This window comes from Branchiostoma floridae, chromosome 10 (genome assembly GCF_000003815.2).
Source record: "Branchiostoma floridae strain S238N-H82 chromosome 10, Bfl_VNyyK, whole genome shotgun sequence".
In the NCBI taxonomy this organism is placed as follows: Eukaryota; Metazoa; Chordata; class Leptocardii; order Amphioxiformes; family Branchiostomatidae; genus Branchiostoma; species Branchiostoma floridae.
In genome coordinates, this window is record NC_049988.1 from 20,477,270 (window position 1) to 20,495,888 (window position 18,619).

The following is an 18,619-nucleotide window of genomic DNA, read 5'->3' on the forward strand; positions in this document are numbered from 1 at the left end:
ATCATCATCAACATGGCTGCAGCAGACAAAGAAACCCACGCCAGCGCAGTTCGTCCTCGTTCCTACCAAGACGAGAGCTATCTGAACGGGTTTCTTGGAACTGTGGGCGACTTACAGAAGGATGGGGCATTTCAGGATGTCGTCCTTGAAGTCGGGGATCGGCGGTTTCCTTGCCATCGGCTTGTTCTGTCCGCGGCCAGCCCCTACTTCAGGGCCATGTTTACAAGTGACATGGCGGAAAGTCGTCAGAAGACGGTTGTTTTACAGGTAGGGTTGCCGTGACGTGTGGTTACAATAGGGTAAAACAGGGAACTTCTAAATATGATGCGTGTTATAGTGAACATGTAAAAGGAGGGAAATCTACTGTACAATCAAACCAGAAATGTAAATTTCGCTGACGTATCCCTTCTATGCCCCCCTCCCCACTTACTAAGGCGGCAGAGTACAGTCAATGACGTAGGGGTAAAAACATAGTGCGGTCGAAATCTTCAATCGTTCGTAAATACCTTAAAGTACATGTAAGCGAGGGATGAACTTAACTGTGTGGTAGCATAATATGTCGGCTTTCAGATGGCACGAATGAGATTTTACAGTTTGGCCTATTGTTGTATAAATACGCGTGACCTTTACAGCTGGCTGTCTAAGTGAGTTGGCTGCAGTTCCGGGTGACCCCGCATGACCCTTTTTCAAAGAGGGCGTCAAAATGTTAAAAAACACAATTTTTTTTGGTTTTTGGTTATTTTGTACGTCATACCCTCGACTTTAACATACTCGTCTGTCGTGCTCCCCAAATGCACCCTACTATAATTCTGTCCGCGTCGATGTCAGTCACCTTGCGGTCCTTAACTATAGGAAGCCCCATAGGCCGAAAACTGTACTCTGCTACCTTGAACTAATGCTGTTGGTGTTTAGGGGTTAAAGGTCAACTTAGCGGGCCTCATATTTCCATTAGGAGTCTGTATTTTAAAGTTTTAACAAGAATTGTTTCAAAATGACGGAAACAGACTACTATGCATGCAAGAGGTAGTTGAGAATATGTAGATAAGGTAGCACTATTAGCAGAATGGGATGAATTATCATGAAAATTTAAGATACATGAGATACATTCCCCTTCATACTATGCCTAGTCTCCAAGCAAATCATACGGTAGCTTTAACTAAAATATCAAAAGTTGGCAAAGGAGTGTAGGACTGTACATACTGTGGCTATCATTTTGATACTGCCTTATGCCATCGAATGATCTGCTTGGAGATAATCTATCCCTGTTAATAGTACATGTACCTGATGTGATAAACGTTTGATCTTTATTCTGTTACATTGTTTTGCAGGGTTTGGATGCAGACATGTTTGGGGAGATTCTTAGTTACATCTACTCGGGAACCCTCCATGTGTCCCTAGACAAAGTGCAGCCCCTGTACCAGGCAGCGGACCTCCTCCAACTGGACTATGTGAGAGACACCTGCAGCAGCTACATGGCCATGAACGTGGAGCACTCCACCTGTGTGGACCTGTACAAGTTTGCTGATGTCTTCTCTGTCGGCATTGTCCAGAAGCAATGTCAGCAGTGGATTGCTAGACACTTTACTGAGGTTAGTCTTCATTATTATAATCAGTTAGGAAATTATCTTAAAATACAGCAATCTTTTTTTCCTGTTGTATTGATGGTATACATAGTGGGATTGAGATCATAAAGTACATTAACGTTGTGATGTATCATAGGAAATGAAGGTTTTATTGAGGTATGTCATATTTTTATGTAATATAGACACAGCTCAAGTTTGGAAAATATGAGACATTTTGAAAATTATGATGAAGTCAGTTAAGCTAAATTGTGCATGCAATTTTTTTGTTGTTGCAGTTTTACCTAAATAAAACTTCTGTCACATTGCATGCCTACTGATATAAACTGTGTTACGCTAAATTGTGGTTATATATATACACAGCAGTTTGCTTACCATTTTTGTATGCTTATTCAAACTTACAAAGTCATATATAAATACATGATTAAGACACACTCGTTTACTTTGGTTGGTACATATACATCTATTTTGCACCTCCACAGATTGCCTCCAGTGAGGAGTTCTGCAGCCTGAGTGTGATTCAGCTGACTGAGGTCATCAGCCATGATGAGCTGGATGTTAAAGAGGAGACAACAGTGTGGGAGGCTGTGGTGAGATGGGTGCAGCACAGCAGGGAGGACAGGTGGGTGTCAGGGTTTTGATGTACTCCTATAGTTTTAAGATGAAATTAACATATTTTTTGACAAGTTGATGTTTTACACAGATGTCAGCTTTACTATCCCAACGCTTATTACTGTACCCTACAGACTCCACCACCTACTCAGCATCCTCCCTCAGATCCGGTTCAACCTGCTGACCGTAGATGACACGACAGCCATCCTGGAACATCCCCTAGTCAGGGAGCATCCTGGGAGTTCTGAGGTCATCAGGAATGTGGTACAGAAGAGGAACCCCAACCTGAAGCCGAGGCTTGGGATGGCTACGGAAATGGTTCTGCTGTTTAATGCCAAGTCAGTATATACTTCTTTTTCGTTTGACTTTCTAGGTTAGAACCACAATGTCATTCCGCATTTTGAGGTCATCAAATACACATTTTCACAGTCTCAGTCATGTAAATATGCCCTCTACCTAATTCCAGGTCATACCGAGTCCTATTTCCCTGAGAGATGTCTGAAAGAGGGTACCTGAAAGATGATATTCTTGCATGCTGTGATTTGCGCCTCATTCCTAAAAAAACATGAGTTTCCAGTCCATCACTATTACAGTTTACTTTGTATTTTATCCCATTCAGTCATAAAGATCTCCTCTTCATGAACCCTCGGGAAGGGAAGTACATCAGCTGCAGCTACAAGCCAGAAGACATGCCTAGGATCTCGGCCTTGACAGTCACCAGTGATAACGACATCTACATCCTGACTCCTGACCAAGATGATGAAGATGATGATGATGATGATGATGAGCGAGAAAGTGACGATCACTTGTCTGTGTTTAAGTACAACCATGTGAGGAATGTGTTTGAACATGCTGGTATGTCCTCAATATCTATGTGGCGTAAACCAGAAAACAATGTCCCATGCGCTGATCACCTCATTGAAGTTGATGGAATTTTATACTATCTTGTTGTGGATCTAGAATATTGTGGAATATGTATGAAAAAGTACAACCGACACACGGACCAGTGGCAGGAGTGTTCACAGCAACTTGACAGTCCTACAAACGGATACTATGAAGTATTGTCCTGTGGCTCTCACCTCTACATCCTCACAAACACGGACCTGCATCGCTACGACCCAAGCCAGGACCGTTGGTGCAAGAGGACCTCACCAGGGTACATTCCTAAAGTCTGTACAGCTGTTGCCATGGGGACGGAGATTTTCTGCACTGATATTGACTTCTCCCAGACTATTGTGTACGACACAGAGTCAGATCGCTGGCAGAAACTCGAAGGCAGGCCGAACCCGGGAAACCTTGATGTTGATGACTTTCCCGAGCTCTTCGCACTGGAGAACCAGCTGCACATAGTGTTAACCTGTACTAGTGACTCCCAGGAAGGGTACATATATCTGGTATTTGAGTATGACAGGTCTGCTGGTGCCTGGAGGGACTTGAAGGCAACGCTACCCAGTACAGAGTATTCTGCAATTGGTCCTCATTTGCCTGTGGCACGTATATACCTACCATATCTTAAGGGGGCATAAAAACATAGTTTCTCATGCTTTTAGTCATCAGTGTGCAGGTTAAGGATGTATGTAGTGCTGGGCAGGGCTGATCAGCAAAATTTTGTTCAGATTTCTAGTTTTGCTGAATGTATCAACAGTGGGATTTGTATTGTAGTGCTAGATTTAATACCTAATTGGATATTTTACAAGAATGCTTCCATCATTTTTCTTATATGTCTTAAATCTAACAGCAGTAATAAGCAGACTGACTGACATCCTAGTTAGTTGACCCTATAGTGGTATTTAGTGAGGGTGAATGGGTGTGTGTGTCTATGGGAGTCCAAGTGAACTAAATATGACTAAGACTTTATATCCTTTATTGAACTTTTACCATTAAATTACATGTTATTCAACTTACATACAGTTTTTTTATGCAGAATGTATGTGTTTATAGCGTGACAGGTATGTTAGTTAGGCACATTGGATTATATACATGTATTTCCAGATATAATTTTTATCCTTTTGTTTAATTCTTGAACAATAAATATTTACTGGTAGAAAGAGAGTCGTCTTTTTGTTCTTTTCTGTACATGTCTTACGACTAACATTGCTTTGAAGAGGGTCATAGGTGAATTGTGTCATCATAACTTCTATGAAAACATCTTTTCGGAATTTTCTCAAAGTTGGAGGCCTTTTCAACATAACAAAATCACTACTTTATCACATTTATTGCATCTACTCTCGACAACAATGCAAAGACGTCGTATCCAGTAACGTCATAACAACAAAGATGAATTATCTTTTAGAATAGAAACTGGCGTAAAATTGGGTCCTCTAGTGTAAGATGCCAGCAGGCCCAACATCTGATTACTACATGACATTAGGTATTGTTGTAAAATGTACTTTCTTACACAGTATTTATGTGTGATCGTAGTTCGGAAATAAACTAGTGCGTTACAGTACATGCCAAGGCCGTATTTGTTCTTCCGTGCACAACAGGGAGGTGAATGGAAGAGGAATACATCAATATTTAGACTGTTCAAGTTGAATCACGATGCTTCTTCGGCCGGCGTGACTTTGCGCATTGATACCTTTACCGGGAAATGCCTTTGCGTTGCCTGCAATTCCATGACATCCGGTGAGGTGTCAATTCAAAGTGGTTTTATCAAAGAACGAGTCATATCAGCAAACATTTGCCCATTTTCAGATATTTTGTTGGTTGTACCCTTTACTTCAACATAATTAATTCTTTTAAATTATTTATGCACCTTGTTATAAATTTTGAGGCGCCAAACCTCCTCACTTTGAGGTCCTTAACCATGTAACGTCCATATGCGAAAAACGATGTACTGTGATCTTATGTGGGTAATCAGAGTTTGTCTACTCAAACTTTGACCCTAAGGTTAATCATCATCATCAACATGGCTGCCGCAGACCAAGAACTCCACACCAGCGCAGTTCGTCCTCGTTCCTACCAAGACAAGGGCTATCTGCACGGGTTTCTTGGAACTGTGAGCGACTTACAGAAGGCTGGGGTACTGCAGGATGTCGTCCTTGAAGTCGAGGGCCGGCGGTTTCCCTGCCATCGGCTTGTTCTGTCCGCGGCCAGCCCCTACTTCAGGGCCATGTTTACAAGTGACATGGCGGAAAGTCGGCAGAAGACGGTTGTTTTACAGGTAGGGTTGGCGTGACGTATGGTTAGAATAGAGTGAAACAGGGAACTTTCAAAGATGATACGCATTATAGAGAACATGTAAAATGAGGGAAATCCATTGTTTTCCCAAAATTGTTCCTGTGATGTATCCTCTCTATGCCCCCTCCCCACTTACTGATGCTGTTGGTTGTGTTAAGGGGTTAAAGGTCAACATAGCGGGCCACACTTTACCACTATGAGTCTGTATTTGAAGTTTAAAATCAGAATCTATTTCAAATATCGGAAACAGACTACGATACATGCAAGAAGTAGTAGAGAATATAGATAAAATACTGGTAGCAGAATGGGATAAAAATTAGGATATATGACATTCACCTTAAATCTGTACCAAATCTCCAAGCAAATCCTACGGCAGGATTAGGTAGTACATGTATAGTGTAGCCTGTCTACGACTGTGGATTGGCTTATGTTATCGTAGGATCTGCTTGGAGATAACATATATATACCCTGATAATAGTACATCTACCTTACGTGATAAACGTTCTGTTGTGTTGTTTTGCAGGGTTTGGATGCAGGCATGTTTGAGAAGATCCTTAGTTACATCTACTCGGGAACCCTCCATGTGTCCCTGGACAAAGTGCAGCCCCTTTACCAGGCAGCCGACCTCCTCCAACTGGACTATGTGAGAGACACCTGCAGCAGCTACATGGCCATGAACGTGGAGCGCTCCACCTGTGTGGACCTGTACAAGTTTGCTAATGTCTTCTCTGTGGATATTGTCCAGAAACGTTGTCACCAGTTGATTCATAGGAACTTTGTTGACGTAGGCCTGATACATGTATTTTTATAGTAGGTCACGACAACTTCATTTCATAATGTCCTTCTCATACAAGTGTACCAAGGTTTATGGAATCTAGCTGGTTTGTTAAAACTTTGACAAACTTTTTCACTTTACAGTCTGTTTCTTTTCTCTTATACTGAAAATGCATATAAGTTGCCAGGGATTTTATTTTGCGGTAGCAGGAAAATGGAGTGTTTGCGGTGGTTTTGATTTTGTGATAGCGCCAGAACAAAAAAGCAATAATGCAGGTCGTATGGAGAAATGATTGTCTGCATTAAAAAATGCTGTATTTGTGTGTCTTTGCCATGGTAAGTACATGACATTGTACTTCCTTTCTCAAACATGTCAGCATTGTGTGAATGTATATTTAGCAATAAGGGGGTGCCGTTGGTACCAGGGGGGAGGATGTTGTAAAATGTTTGCTGTGGTTTTGAGTTTGCGGTGAAGCTGCCACCGCGAAAACCCTGAACATTTCTGCATTTGCAGTAACTAGAGTGTTCTGACTTCTGAGGGACTAATTTTAAAGGATGTCATCTACAACTTTAAATGTTGTAACCTTCATAGCTGTTCTCAGAATACTAAAAGGAATACAAGTATAATGGAACCCACTTTTTGATGCTAATGTTTCAGTAGTAAGCAATGAAACATTGTTTTTGACAATACCATACAATTATGTCCATGTACTCTTTGCCTCCACAGATTGCCTCCAGCAAGGAGTTTTGCAGCCTGAGTGTGAATCAGCTGACTGAGATCATCAGCCACGATGAGCTGGATATTAAAGAGGAGACAACAGTGTGGGAGGCTGTGGTGAGATGGGTGCAGGACAGCAGGGAGGACAGGTGGGTGTCCGTGTTCTATAGATAGATGTTGTGGTTTTAACATCAAACATGTTTGGGGCTGATGTGTTACCAAAAAAGTCCGCTGAATCCACCCTACTCTGTACCTTACAGACTGCACCACCTACCCAGCATCCTCCCTCACATCCGCTTCAACCTGCTGACCTCAGATGACACGGCAGCCATTTTGGAACACCCCCTGGTCACGGAGTATCCTGGGAGTTCTGAGTACATCAGGAATGCAGTACAGAATGGGAACCCCAACCTGAAGCCGAGGCTTGGGCTTACCATGGAGATGGCTCTTCTATTCAATACAGAACGCAGGTCAGTTAATGCATTTCTTAGTCTTCTGGCATTCTATGTCGTTAAGTCTACAAGGCTAGATTTGATATCATTTGTAGTGCATGCTGTGAGTTTGGCTTCATCCCTACAAAAACGTTTGCCTTTGTCATTCAATACATGAATCTCTTGAGTTTGCAATGCCAATGTATTTTATTCCTCTCCAGTTCCACAGAGATCCTATTCATGAACCCTCAGGAAGGGAAGTGCATCAGCTGTAGTTACAAGCCTGGATCCTATCCTTATTACTCACCCATGACAGTCACAAGTGATAACAGCATCTACGCCATGCATATGGAAGCTAAAGAATTAGAGGATGACAATCAGGTGTCCCTTTTTAAGTACAACCATACAAAGAATATGTGGGAAAATGAGGTTATGTCCTCAGTATGTAAGGGGTCGGGAGATGATTTCAATTACTGCAACAATCTCCTTTTAGAAGGTAATGGGTCTTTATACTTCATTGCTGGTATTCGAACATCAAGGAGATTTCTGCAGATGAGAAAGTACAACAGGCAGACGAACATGTGGCAGGAGTGTTCAGAGCTGCAACTTGAAAATGGATGGTACAATTACTGTGTAGCATTATCCTGCGGCCAACACATATATTTCCTCACAAACGAGGAATTGCATTGCTACGACCCAAGCGAGGACAAGTGGTTCAAACGGACTGCACCATGGATCATATCTGAAGTTTGTACAGCCGTTGCCATGGGAACAGAGATTTTCTGCGCAGATAAGGGCTTCACTCAGACCATGGTGTATGACACAGAGTCAGACCGCTGGCAGAAACTGCAAGGCTGGGAGTACCCAGATGAAACTGTTATTCATCTTGATTTCAGTTTTTTCGCACTGGAGAACCAACTGCACGTATTGTTAAGTTATGATAATGACTTCAAAGTCGTAAATCTGGTATATGTGTATGACAGGTCTGCTGATGCCTGGAGAGACTTGAAGGCCACCCTGCCCGATAAGAGGTATGCATCGTATGGTCCTCACTATCCTGTGGCACGTATTTCCCTACCATATCTTAAGGGGGAATAAAACACTTTAAAGCATTAATATGGATGATAGGGACCTACTGAGTACGTATACAGGCACCAGGACTGTAAAATTCCCTTTTTAGTGCATTGAATACTTTGAATAAGCACTTTGATGTTTGATAAAACTTTGCTTCTCATATATATTTTATGGGATATTTTATGACCGACAAGATGTTCCGTGTCTTATTTTAAACAGACACTATATTCTTTATACATATTTTACGGTTATTATTTATGTGTTCAATTTTGAGACTTTATTTCTCTCTTAGTGAAAGTAGGTTTGTATTTTTTATTACCTAAATTGTTAGTCTGACATCTGGCAGCCCTCCGCTAGTCAGGCCATTCAGGACTCCAGTTTTGGACTAAAGACTAAAGTTGACACTCACGCGAGATTTGAATTTACCATATTTACACAACTTTATGGTTCCACTTACAATGTATATATTTTGTATCATTTTTAACCAATAAATATACTGTCATCTCTAGTATAGAACAAGAAAACATCTCCACTTTTACTCCCTATTGCCACTTATGCATGTGAAACTTGGACTCTAAAAAAGTCGGATGAGCTCTCCTGTTAGCTTTCGAGATGAGATGCCTAAGGGCGATCCTAAGTGTTTCACTTCGCCACCGAATTCCGAATGTGGAAATAAGAGCGAGACTGGGTATAGAACACACCATTGTCGATTCCATCAGACTCAGAAGACTAAGGTGGTTTGGTCACGTTGTGAGAAGACCACCAAACACACTAGTCCACAAAGCATACTATCAAGATTTCCAAAAGCCAGGCCACGGCGGAGACCCCCGGAGCGATGGAGGGACCAAATTGCAAAGGACATCGGACAGAGTATCAAGTTGGCGGAGACGAGTGCGAAGAATCGTGCAGTCTGGAGAAATATCACGGAGGGAGCAAGGGGCCAGTCACTGGCCTAGGCGCACTTAGGCATGTAGGCAAATAGACTTATAGAGACAGAAAGTAGTTCATTTGCCAAGTGATATTGTTGTGTCAATACCCTTTGTAAAGGTAACGTTACGTGCAGGTTGACGTCACGTTTCAAAAATTGTCACGTTAGAAAAATATACAAAAATTCGTAACTTTAGATGCAATATAAACCCTCGCCCACTCAAATTAACATCAGATTACTTCATAACGTTACCTAGATTCGCATACGGTCAAGACGTGGCAACATACAAGAAATCGTAAAAAAAAGTCCTTGTAATTCGTGGGGCTTATTTTCACAACACCAGCTCTCAAGTCAACGGCACGTAAAACAGAACATTATATGGTAGGCTTCCTTAGAAATCGGGATGTGAGGGTACTAACTATAGCTACATCTGTTCTAACGCTTAGCGCTAAAATGTGTGGGTAACCAGGCATACTTACCTACCTTTGATCCTGGGGTCATAGCATCATCATCAACATGGCTGCCGCAGACCAAGAACCCCACGTCAGCGCAGTTCTTCCTCGTTCCTACCGAGACGAGAGCTATCTGCACGGGTTTCTTGGAACTGTAGGCGACTTACAGAAAGCTGGGGTACTGCAGGATGTCGTCCTTGAAGTCGAGGGCCGGCGGTTTCCCTGCCATCGGCTTGTTCTGTCCGCGGCCAGCCCCTACTTCAGGGCCATGTTTACATGTGACATGGCGGAAAGTCGTCAGAAGACGGTTGTTTTACAGGTAGGCTTGGCGTGATGTATCGTTAGAATAGAGTGAAACGGGGAACTTCTAAATATGATACGTATTAAAGTGGACATGTAAAATTATGGATGGAAATCTATTGATTACCCCCAACCAAAAATGATGTATACTCTCTATGCCCCCCTCCCCACTTACTGATGCTGTTGGTGTTAAGGGGTTAAAGGTCAACTTAGTGGGACACCTTTCACCGTTTTGAGTCTTTTTTTAAATGGCAGAATGGGATGAAAATTTAAAATATACTTTTCTCTTCTATCTATACCTAATCTCCAAGAAAACCCTACAGTAGCATGATCAGGTTGTACATGTATCAAAAGTATGCAAATAAGTGTAGCCTGTCTAATACTTTGCGATGGCTACAATTTTGATGCTATCTTAAAGTAGGATCTGCTTGGAGTTTTTCTATACCCTGATAATAGTACACATACCTTGTATGATTAACACTTAATGTTTATTCTGTTTTGCTGTTACACCCGACATAAGTCAAGTCTTTTATGCTATCACATTTTTGCAGGGTTTGGATGCAAGCATATTTGCTGAGATCCTGAGTTACATCTACTCGGGAACCCTCCATGTGTCCCTGGACAAAGTTCAGCCCCTGTACCAGGCAGCCGACCTCCTCCAACTGGACTATGTGAGAGACACCTGCAGCAGCTACATGGTCATGAATGTGGAGCACTCCAACTTTGTGGACCTGTACAAGTTTGCTGATGTCTTCTCTTTGAAGGCTATCCGAGCCCGTTGTCTGCATTTGATCAATAGAAACTTTGCTGAGGTAAGCCGAATAGTTTGATTATGCAAGGCCAATGATGGTTGCAATCTGTCATAAAATTCTAGAATAACGAGTTTGTGTGTTTGAAACATATTACAAAACTCTTGTTACAGCTTACAGTTTGTTCCATTTTTTAAGTAAAATGACCTTTTTAGAGAATGTCAAATTCAAATAGCTGTCATAAGAATGATATTAAGGAATAGAACCCCCAATTCGGTGCTAAACTTACAGTTTTAACAAGCCTTTGCCAACTAAGTGCCAACTAACTTTACATACTAAGTGTGTTACGGTTAAACTGGCTATACATATTTTACAGATACAAAGGAACCGCTTCCTTTTGTCATTAGCATATAATCTTTCTTACTTTCTTATAATCATATAGAAATATAACTTCTTGTCTGTCGAAATAGAATTAAGACACAAATATCTGCACCTCCACAGGTTGCCTCTAGTGAAGAGTTCTGCAGCCTGAGTGTGAATCAGTTGACTGAGATCATCAGCCATGATGAGCTGGATGTTAAAGAGGAGACAACAGTGTGGGAGGCTGTGGTGAGATGGGTGCAGCACAGCAGGGAGGACAGGTGGGTTTCATTGTTCTCATTATATTTATTATGCAGAAGAATTTTGTGTCAGTATGTTTATAACATGTAGGTGTCTTTCATGTGCAGTAACTTGGTAATTGTTTGGACACATTGTATGTAGACATAAAATTGATTCTATCGATGACATTGGTGTCATTATCGGAGAACTTCCTAATAAATCCAACCCTATCCTTTACCCTACAGTGGGTGTCAGTGTTCTATAGGTGAATGTCGTGGTTTTAACATGCAATACTAAATAAATGATGATGAAACGTGTGATGAAGGGGCTGCTGTGTTACTAAAAAATCAGCTAAACGCACCCCTACCCTGTACCCTACAGACTGCACCACCTACCCAGCATCCTCCCTCACATTCGCTTCAACCTGCTGACCTCAGACAACACAACAGCCATCTTGGAACACCCCCTGGTCAGGGAGGATCCTGGGAGTTCTGCATTTATCAGGGAAGCTGTGCAGAAGAACCCCGAACTCAAGCCAAGACATGGGATGTCCACAGAAATGGCACTGCTGTTTAATACATCAGTGGGGTTAGTACATACTTTTGTGTTTGCCTTTGAAATCCATCAGCAATCTTACACAGTATCATTCAATTTGGCGACCTTGCAATAAATGCACTTTTAATCTCATTTTAATTTGTACTTAAGGTGCTTAAGGTCATTCCTTATGGAGTAACATGTTTTTTTATAGAACAGCGCATGCAGTGATTTATGTCTCATCCCTGTAGCCCGCTGGGCCAACCTGATTGCCGATTGCCTCATGTGTCAAACAACCTCAGTTTAAGTCATGTAGAGGGGTATGAGTTTCCAGTCCAGTTTTATTGACAGTTTCCGATGCATTTTTTCCATTTCTAGTACCAATGAGATCTTCTTTATAAACCCTCGGGAAGGGAAGTACATCAGCTGCAGTTACAAGCCTGAAGACCTCCCTCATTTTGTGGACATGACAGTCACCAGTGATAACGACATCTTTATCCTGGAAGGTAAATCATCAGAGGATGAGACTCATCTGTCTCTGTTTAAGTACAACCATGCAAAAAATGTGTGGGAAGATGCTGGTATGTCCCTAGTGATTAAGCGACAGAAAAATCATCGGAAGTGCTATAAGTATCTGCTTTATGAAGTCGATCGGACTTTGTATTTGATTCAAATTGATCGAAATTATGGTTGGTCTTTGGTGCAGATGAGAAAGTACAACCAGCACACAAAACAATGGCTAGAGTGTTCACGGCTGCAATTTAACAAACCTTTACATAAGCATGCAGACTTCGTTACATTGTCCTGCGGTTCACACCTCTATTTCCTCACAAGTGAGACATGCACAATGCATCGCTATGATCCAAGTCAGGATCGGTGGAGCAAGCGGACCCCACCGATCGACCTTCCTGATCTCGTTAGGGCCGTTGCCATGGGAACTGAGATTTTCTGCATAGATTATGACTTTACTAAGACTATGGTGTACAACACAGAGTCAGACCGCTGGCAGAGGCTGCAAGGCTGGCCGAACCCGGGAAAGTTTGTTTTTTATTTGCCCAGTCTTTTTGTATTAAAAGACCAGCTGCACGTACTGTTAACCTGTAGAAGCGAATCCCAGAACGGCATCGTACATCAGGTGTATGTGTATGACAGGTCTGCTGATGCCTGGAGAGAGTTGAAGGCGACCCTGCCTAATGAGCATTATGCGTACGAACTGGAATCTTGTTCTCCTGTGGCACGTATATACCTACCATATCTTATGGGGACATAAAACACATTATTTCTTGCATTATTCAATGTTGATGTGCAGGATAAGGACGCATCGAGTGATGGGTAGGGCTTAATAAAGACATGTTGGTTTGCTGAATGTCTTCTCAGTGTGATAGGTCTTGCAGTGGTATATTTCATACTGAAGTAGAAGTTTTACAGAAACGCTTCCTCCTTTCGTATAAGTAAATGCATCTTTCTTTGCGGGACTGCATCGTAAGGTCGCAGATAGGGCCAGGTGGATCTATGCTGGCAGACATTACAGCTAAGGCGCATACTTTTCAGCATTGATGTGTAGTATAAGGATCTAGAGAGCATATTGATATTTTTGTTTAGGTGTCAGGTTTGCCGAATGCCCTCACAGTGTGTGAGACCCTATGGTACATTTTATATCTTTGACCAAACAAAATGCTATTTTTCTTATACATGAGGAACATATTTTTGAACTAACCTAAGTGATGTCATTAATCTTTAAGTCAAACAACTTTATATCTATTGTCATTCTACTTGTGTTCTTTTTTTAGATTGTATGTGTTTCATATAGCGTGCTTATTTTTTTATTTGTTGATCTCTTTACTAGTATATGTGGGTCGAACAACAGTCATAATATCTATAGATTTGTATTCTTTTATTCGAGTCCAAATGTTACCTATGAGTATGATGTGCTTAATTTTGTATTTGCCGATATCTCAGCCTGACTCTTGTTAAAAGAAGTCACTTGCAATGTTATTCGTATTTGTTCACATTACACCAGTTTTACATCTGTTTTTAACAATAAATATTTACTGATTCATATAAAGAGTCATCATTGTGCCATGTGCTATTCTTACGTTTCGGATGTAGCGATTTGAGAATTTGCTATTTCAATGCCTATTGTTATGGTTATCAGGTATACTGTATATTCTTTACAAAGAAATGCCAAACAAGTGGAACGTTAACATTATTCCCGATGTAACCAATCAGCAGATCGTACATCTGATCTTCGGATAAATCGCATCAGGCGATAACGTCCCAGCATTGAGTTCACCGTTATCCGGATCAGTTTGCATATATACGTCGATGTAGGTTAGACATCCAGGTAATAAGATACGCCAAAAATAGTTACTCAAGCAACTGGATATGGTTTTGAAACGGTCAGACGTTTCGGATAGAATCCACTATCCTTCGTCAGTGACGTGAGTTTGCATATATGCCTAAATCGTCAACCACTGCTGCACTGCTAAAGGCATACCAGTCCTGGGTCACTAGTCTTGACAACAAGCAGACATCAGTGGTGTGCGTGTTACTTGCAGATATGTCAAAGGCTTTTGACAAAGTAGACCATGGGATTCTTCTACAGCACCTTGCTACACGCGGTATCCCTGTTCAAATGTTGACTTGGATCAACAGTTATCTGTCTGGCAGGAAACAGCGTGTCGCCGCCAACGGTGAATTCAGCAGCTGGCACGACGTCACTTCCGGTGTACCCCAGGGGGGAGTCTTGTCACCTTACCTATTCCTGGTGTATATGTCCTCTCGAACTGTCAAACACGAAACGACCACCAACATCGGTTATGCTGATGACATTGGATTGTCTCGTTGCATCCCCTGTATCACTGCTGAATCCGACACCACCATGCAGGAAGAGGCTACCCACCTGGACTCATGGGCAACACAAAACAACATGACCATGAATGGCGACAAATCGTACGAGCTTAGGATATGTTTCGCCAGAATACCACCTGACCTCCCTCCACTTACTCTAGGAGGAAAGGAGGTAGCAGTCGTTACATGTGCTCCCTACCTCGGTTTCAAGATCAGTTCCAACCTTAAGTATGACAGCCACATTTCTCACGTGACGGGAAAAGGCTCTCAACGCTTGCACTTCCTACGTCTTCTTGCCATAGGTGGTATGCCAGCTGAGGATTTAACAACAGTATACACAACCCTCATCAGACCGGTACTGGAATATGCAAACGTTGTGTACGTTGGGTGTACCATCTCACAGTCAAACACCCTCGAGGCAGTACAGAAAAGAGCCATGAGGATCATTCAGAGAAACAGTGACTGCACGACTTCCCTCCTGCCAACACTCCAGTCCAGGCGCGAAGTAGCAGCAGTGACACTTATCAACCAGATGCGCGCCAGCGACCATCCTCTACACTACATGGTTACAGGTGACAGGCAACAGCAGACTGGACGCACACTAAGGAACAGCAACCAGCTCACACTACCGGCGTGTCGCACTGAGCGACTTAGAAAGTCGTTTTTGTATCAGGCAACATCTCTGTATAACAAGACTTTGTAGACATTCATTTCCTCTCAATGACAATTGTCTAATGTTCTCTGGAATGACGAAACGCTGACGTCTTTTATTATGTAACTCTATTTTGTAATGAATGTTTTATAATGATACCCTAAGACTGATACTCTCGGGCAAACATACGCCCACAATTGTAATTTGGTTTAGAATTTCAGTTTCATGTACTAAACTGCGAAAACCAAAATAAAGCTCTCTCTCTCTCTCTCTCTCTCTTATCCGTCGGGTAACCTATATCAGTTGCTTTTCAGAACAGGGTATTTAGGTACACAATTTGAAACTAATGTCCGTCAACGTGATATCACAAAATATCCTGTTTTTTAAAGAAATGGATATAGGTTACCCAACAGATAAGGTGAACTAGCGTTGATATCTGCACCACCAGATCAACACTCAACTGTACTTGAACCAGATAAAATCTTCCTCTGCGGCACAGAAATCGATATAAGTTATTCTGGTAAAAACTTCCCAAGATAGCCTGGACCTAGTATCCAGCCGAATTCATAACTCTCTAGTAGTCTATCTTGTCATCTTATACATACTGCTACATTATGTGGGTAATCAGTGTTTGTCTAGTCTCCCTAACCTTTGACCGAAATGTCATTACATCATCATCAACATGGCCACCGCAGACCAAGAACCCCACGTCAGCGCAGTCCGTCCTCGTTCCTACCAAGACGAGAGCTATCTGCACGGGTTTCTTGGAACTGTGTTCGACTTACAGAAGGCTGGGGCATTTCAGGATGTCGGCCTTGAAGTCGAGGGCCGGCGGTTTCCCTGCCATCGGCTTGTTCTGTCCGCGGCCAGCCCCTACTTCAGGGCCATGTTTACAAGTGACATGGCGGAAAGTCGTCAGAAGACGGTTGTTTTACAGGTAGGGTTGACGTGACGTATGGTTAGAATAGGGTGAAACAGGTAACTTTCAAAGATGATACGCATTATAGAGAACATGTAAAATGAGGGAAATCCATTGTTTTCCCTAATTGTTCCTGTGATGTATCCTCTCTGCCCCCCTCCCCACTTACTGATGCTGTTGGTTGTGTTAAGGGGTTAAAGGTCAACTTAACGGGACACTTTGTACCACTATGAGTCAGTATTTTGAGTTTAAAATAAGAATCTATTTCAAATATCGGAAACAGACTACTATACATGCAAGAAGTAGTAGAGAATATATAGATAAAATACTGGTAGCAGAATGAGATAAAAATTAAGATATATGACATTCACGTTATATCTGTACCTAATCTCCAAGCAAATCCTACGGCAGGATTAGGTAGTACATGTATCAAAAGCTGACAAATGAGTGTACTGCCTGTCTAGGACTGTGGATTGGCATACGTTATAATAGGATCTGCTTGGAGATAACCTGATAATAGTACATGTACCTTACGTGATAAACGTTCTGTTGTTTTGTTTTGCAGGGTTTGGATGCTGGCATGATTGGGGAGATCCTGAGGTACATCTACTCGGGAACCCTCCATGTGTCACTGGACAAAGTGCAGCCCCTGTACCAGGCAGCCGACCTCCTCCAACTGGACTATGTGAAAGACACCTGCAGCAGCTACATGGCCATGCACGTGGAGCGCTCCGCCTATGTGGACCTGTACAAGTTTGCTGAGGTCTTCTCTGTGGGCAGTGTCCGGAAACGCTGTTTGCAGTTAATTGCCAAACACTTTACTGAGGTTAGACTTCATATTGGGAGATGTAATATGGAAAAAAAGCCTGACGTAAATTTTGTTCAGTAGCATCTTTATTAGCACTTTGGGTAAAAGTTAGGCGTGACACGTCATTCAGTCTGATCTAACCAGCTCCAATGTACCATGCCTTCAAAGCTTATTTGGTATGCTAAGAAACAGTTATACTGGCTATACATATACATATGTAGAGATTTTTTCTTCTTTCCATAGCATAGGGAAGTTAATAAAAAAATGAACAAAAAGCAGAAACTTTGGAAGAAATACTGTGAATCTAGGACAAAGGATGACTACATTAAATACACGAGGGCGAGAAACCAGGTCAGATGGGCCACAAGAAAAGCGGTCAAAACATATGAAAAGGAGAAAGCGAGAAACATCAAAGGCAATACCAAAATCTTCTGGAAATATGTAAACTCAAAATCCAAAGTGCGCCAAGGCATTCCAGACTTGGAAGATGGATCCTCAGTGGCACAATCGGATACAGAAAAAGCTGAGTTACTCAACAAGTTTTTTGTAAGCACCTTTACTAAGGAAGACCTACAACACATCCCAATACCAACTGAAAGACACTACAATGAAGAGATAACTGACATTGACATTTGTTTCGAGGAGGTCCAACAAAGATTGAAAAACCTCAACCCAAATAAGGCAATGGGGCCCGACAACGTACACCCTAGAGTGTTAAAGGAATTGGCGGACACCCTGGCGGTTCCACTGCAGATTCTCTACGTCAAGACTGTACAAGAAGGCAAACTCCCCGATGCCTGGAAAACCGCTAATGTCACGCCAATTTACAAAAAGGGTTGTAAGAAATCACCCGGTAACTACCGCCCGGTTAGCCTGACCTCAGTAGTAGGAAAAATTCTGGAAGGGTTGATTAGAGACGCCATTGTCAAGCATATGAAGGTAAACAATCTCTTTACACCACACCAACATGGCTTCTTGCCAGGAAGATCTACTACCACTCAGATGTTGGAGTGCTTAGACGAGTGGACAGAGTGGCTTGACCGAGGAACACCCGTTGACGCGGTCTATCTCGACTTCCGCAAGGCTTTTGATTCAGTACCAATTAAGAGACTATTAGCCAAAATACAAAGCTACGGGATCACGGGTAACCTTTTAAATTGGATTGAATCTTTTTTGTCAGGACGGAGACAGAGAGTCTGTGTCAATGGGGAAAAATCAGAATGGGCCGAAGTAACAAGCGGAGTTCCCCAGGGGAGCGTCCTGGGTCCGGTGCTCTTCACTATTTTTGTCAACGACATGCCGGAAATTGTGCAGAGTAAGCTGAAGCTCTTTGCAGACGACACTAAGTTATATAGATCAGTAGTACAAAGGGAAGAATGCAACAAATTGCAGAGGGACCTTCAAGTACTTCAGGACTGGGCAATAAAATGGCAGTTGAGCTTTCATCCCATGAAATGT

General features: G+C 42.2%; 1 protein-coding gene across 1 annotated transcript in view; it reads left to right on the forward strand.

Annotated features, from left to right (window-relative positions):
• The window catches only part of LOC118423822 (kelch repeat and BTB domain-containing protein 2-like), a 37,064-nt gene that overhangs the window by 4,708 nt on the left and 13,737 nt on the right, over positions 1 to 18,619 (forward strand). The window contains exon 3 of the mRNA XM_035832090.1: positions 11,300 to 11,439. Within this exon, the coding sequence (XP_035687983.1) occupies positions 11,300 to 11,439 (140 nt within the window). The remainder of the gene's footprint in view (positions 1 to 11,299; positions 11,440 to 18,619) is intronic.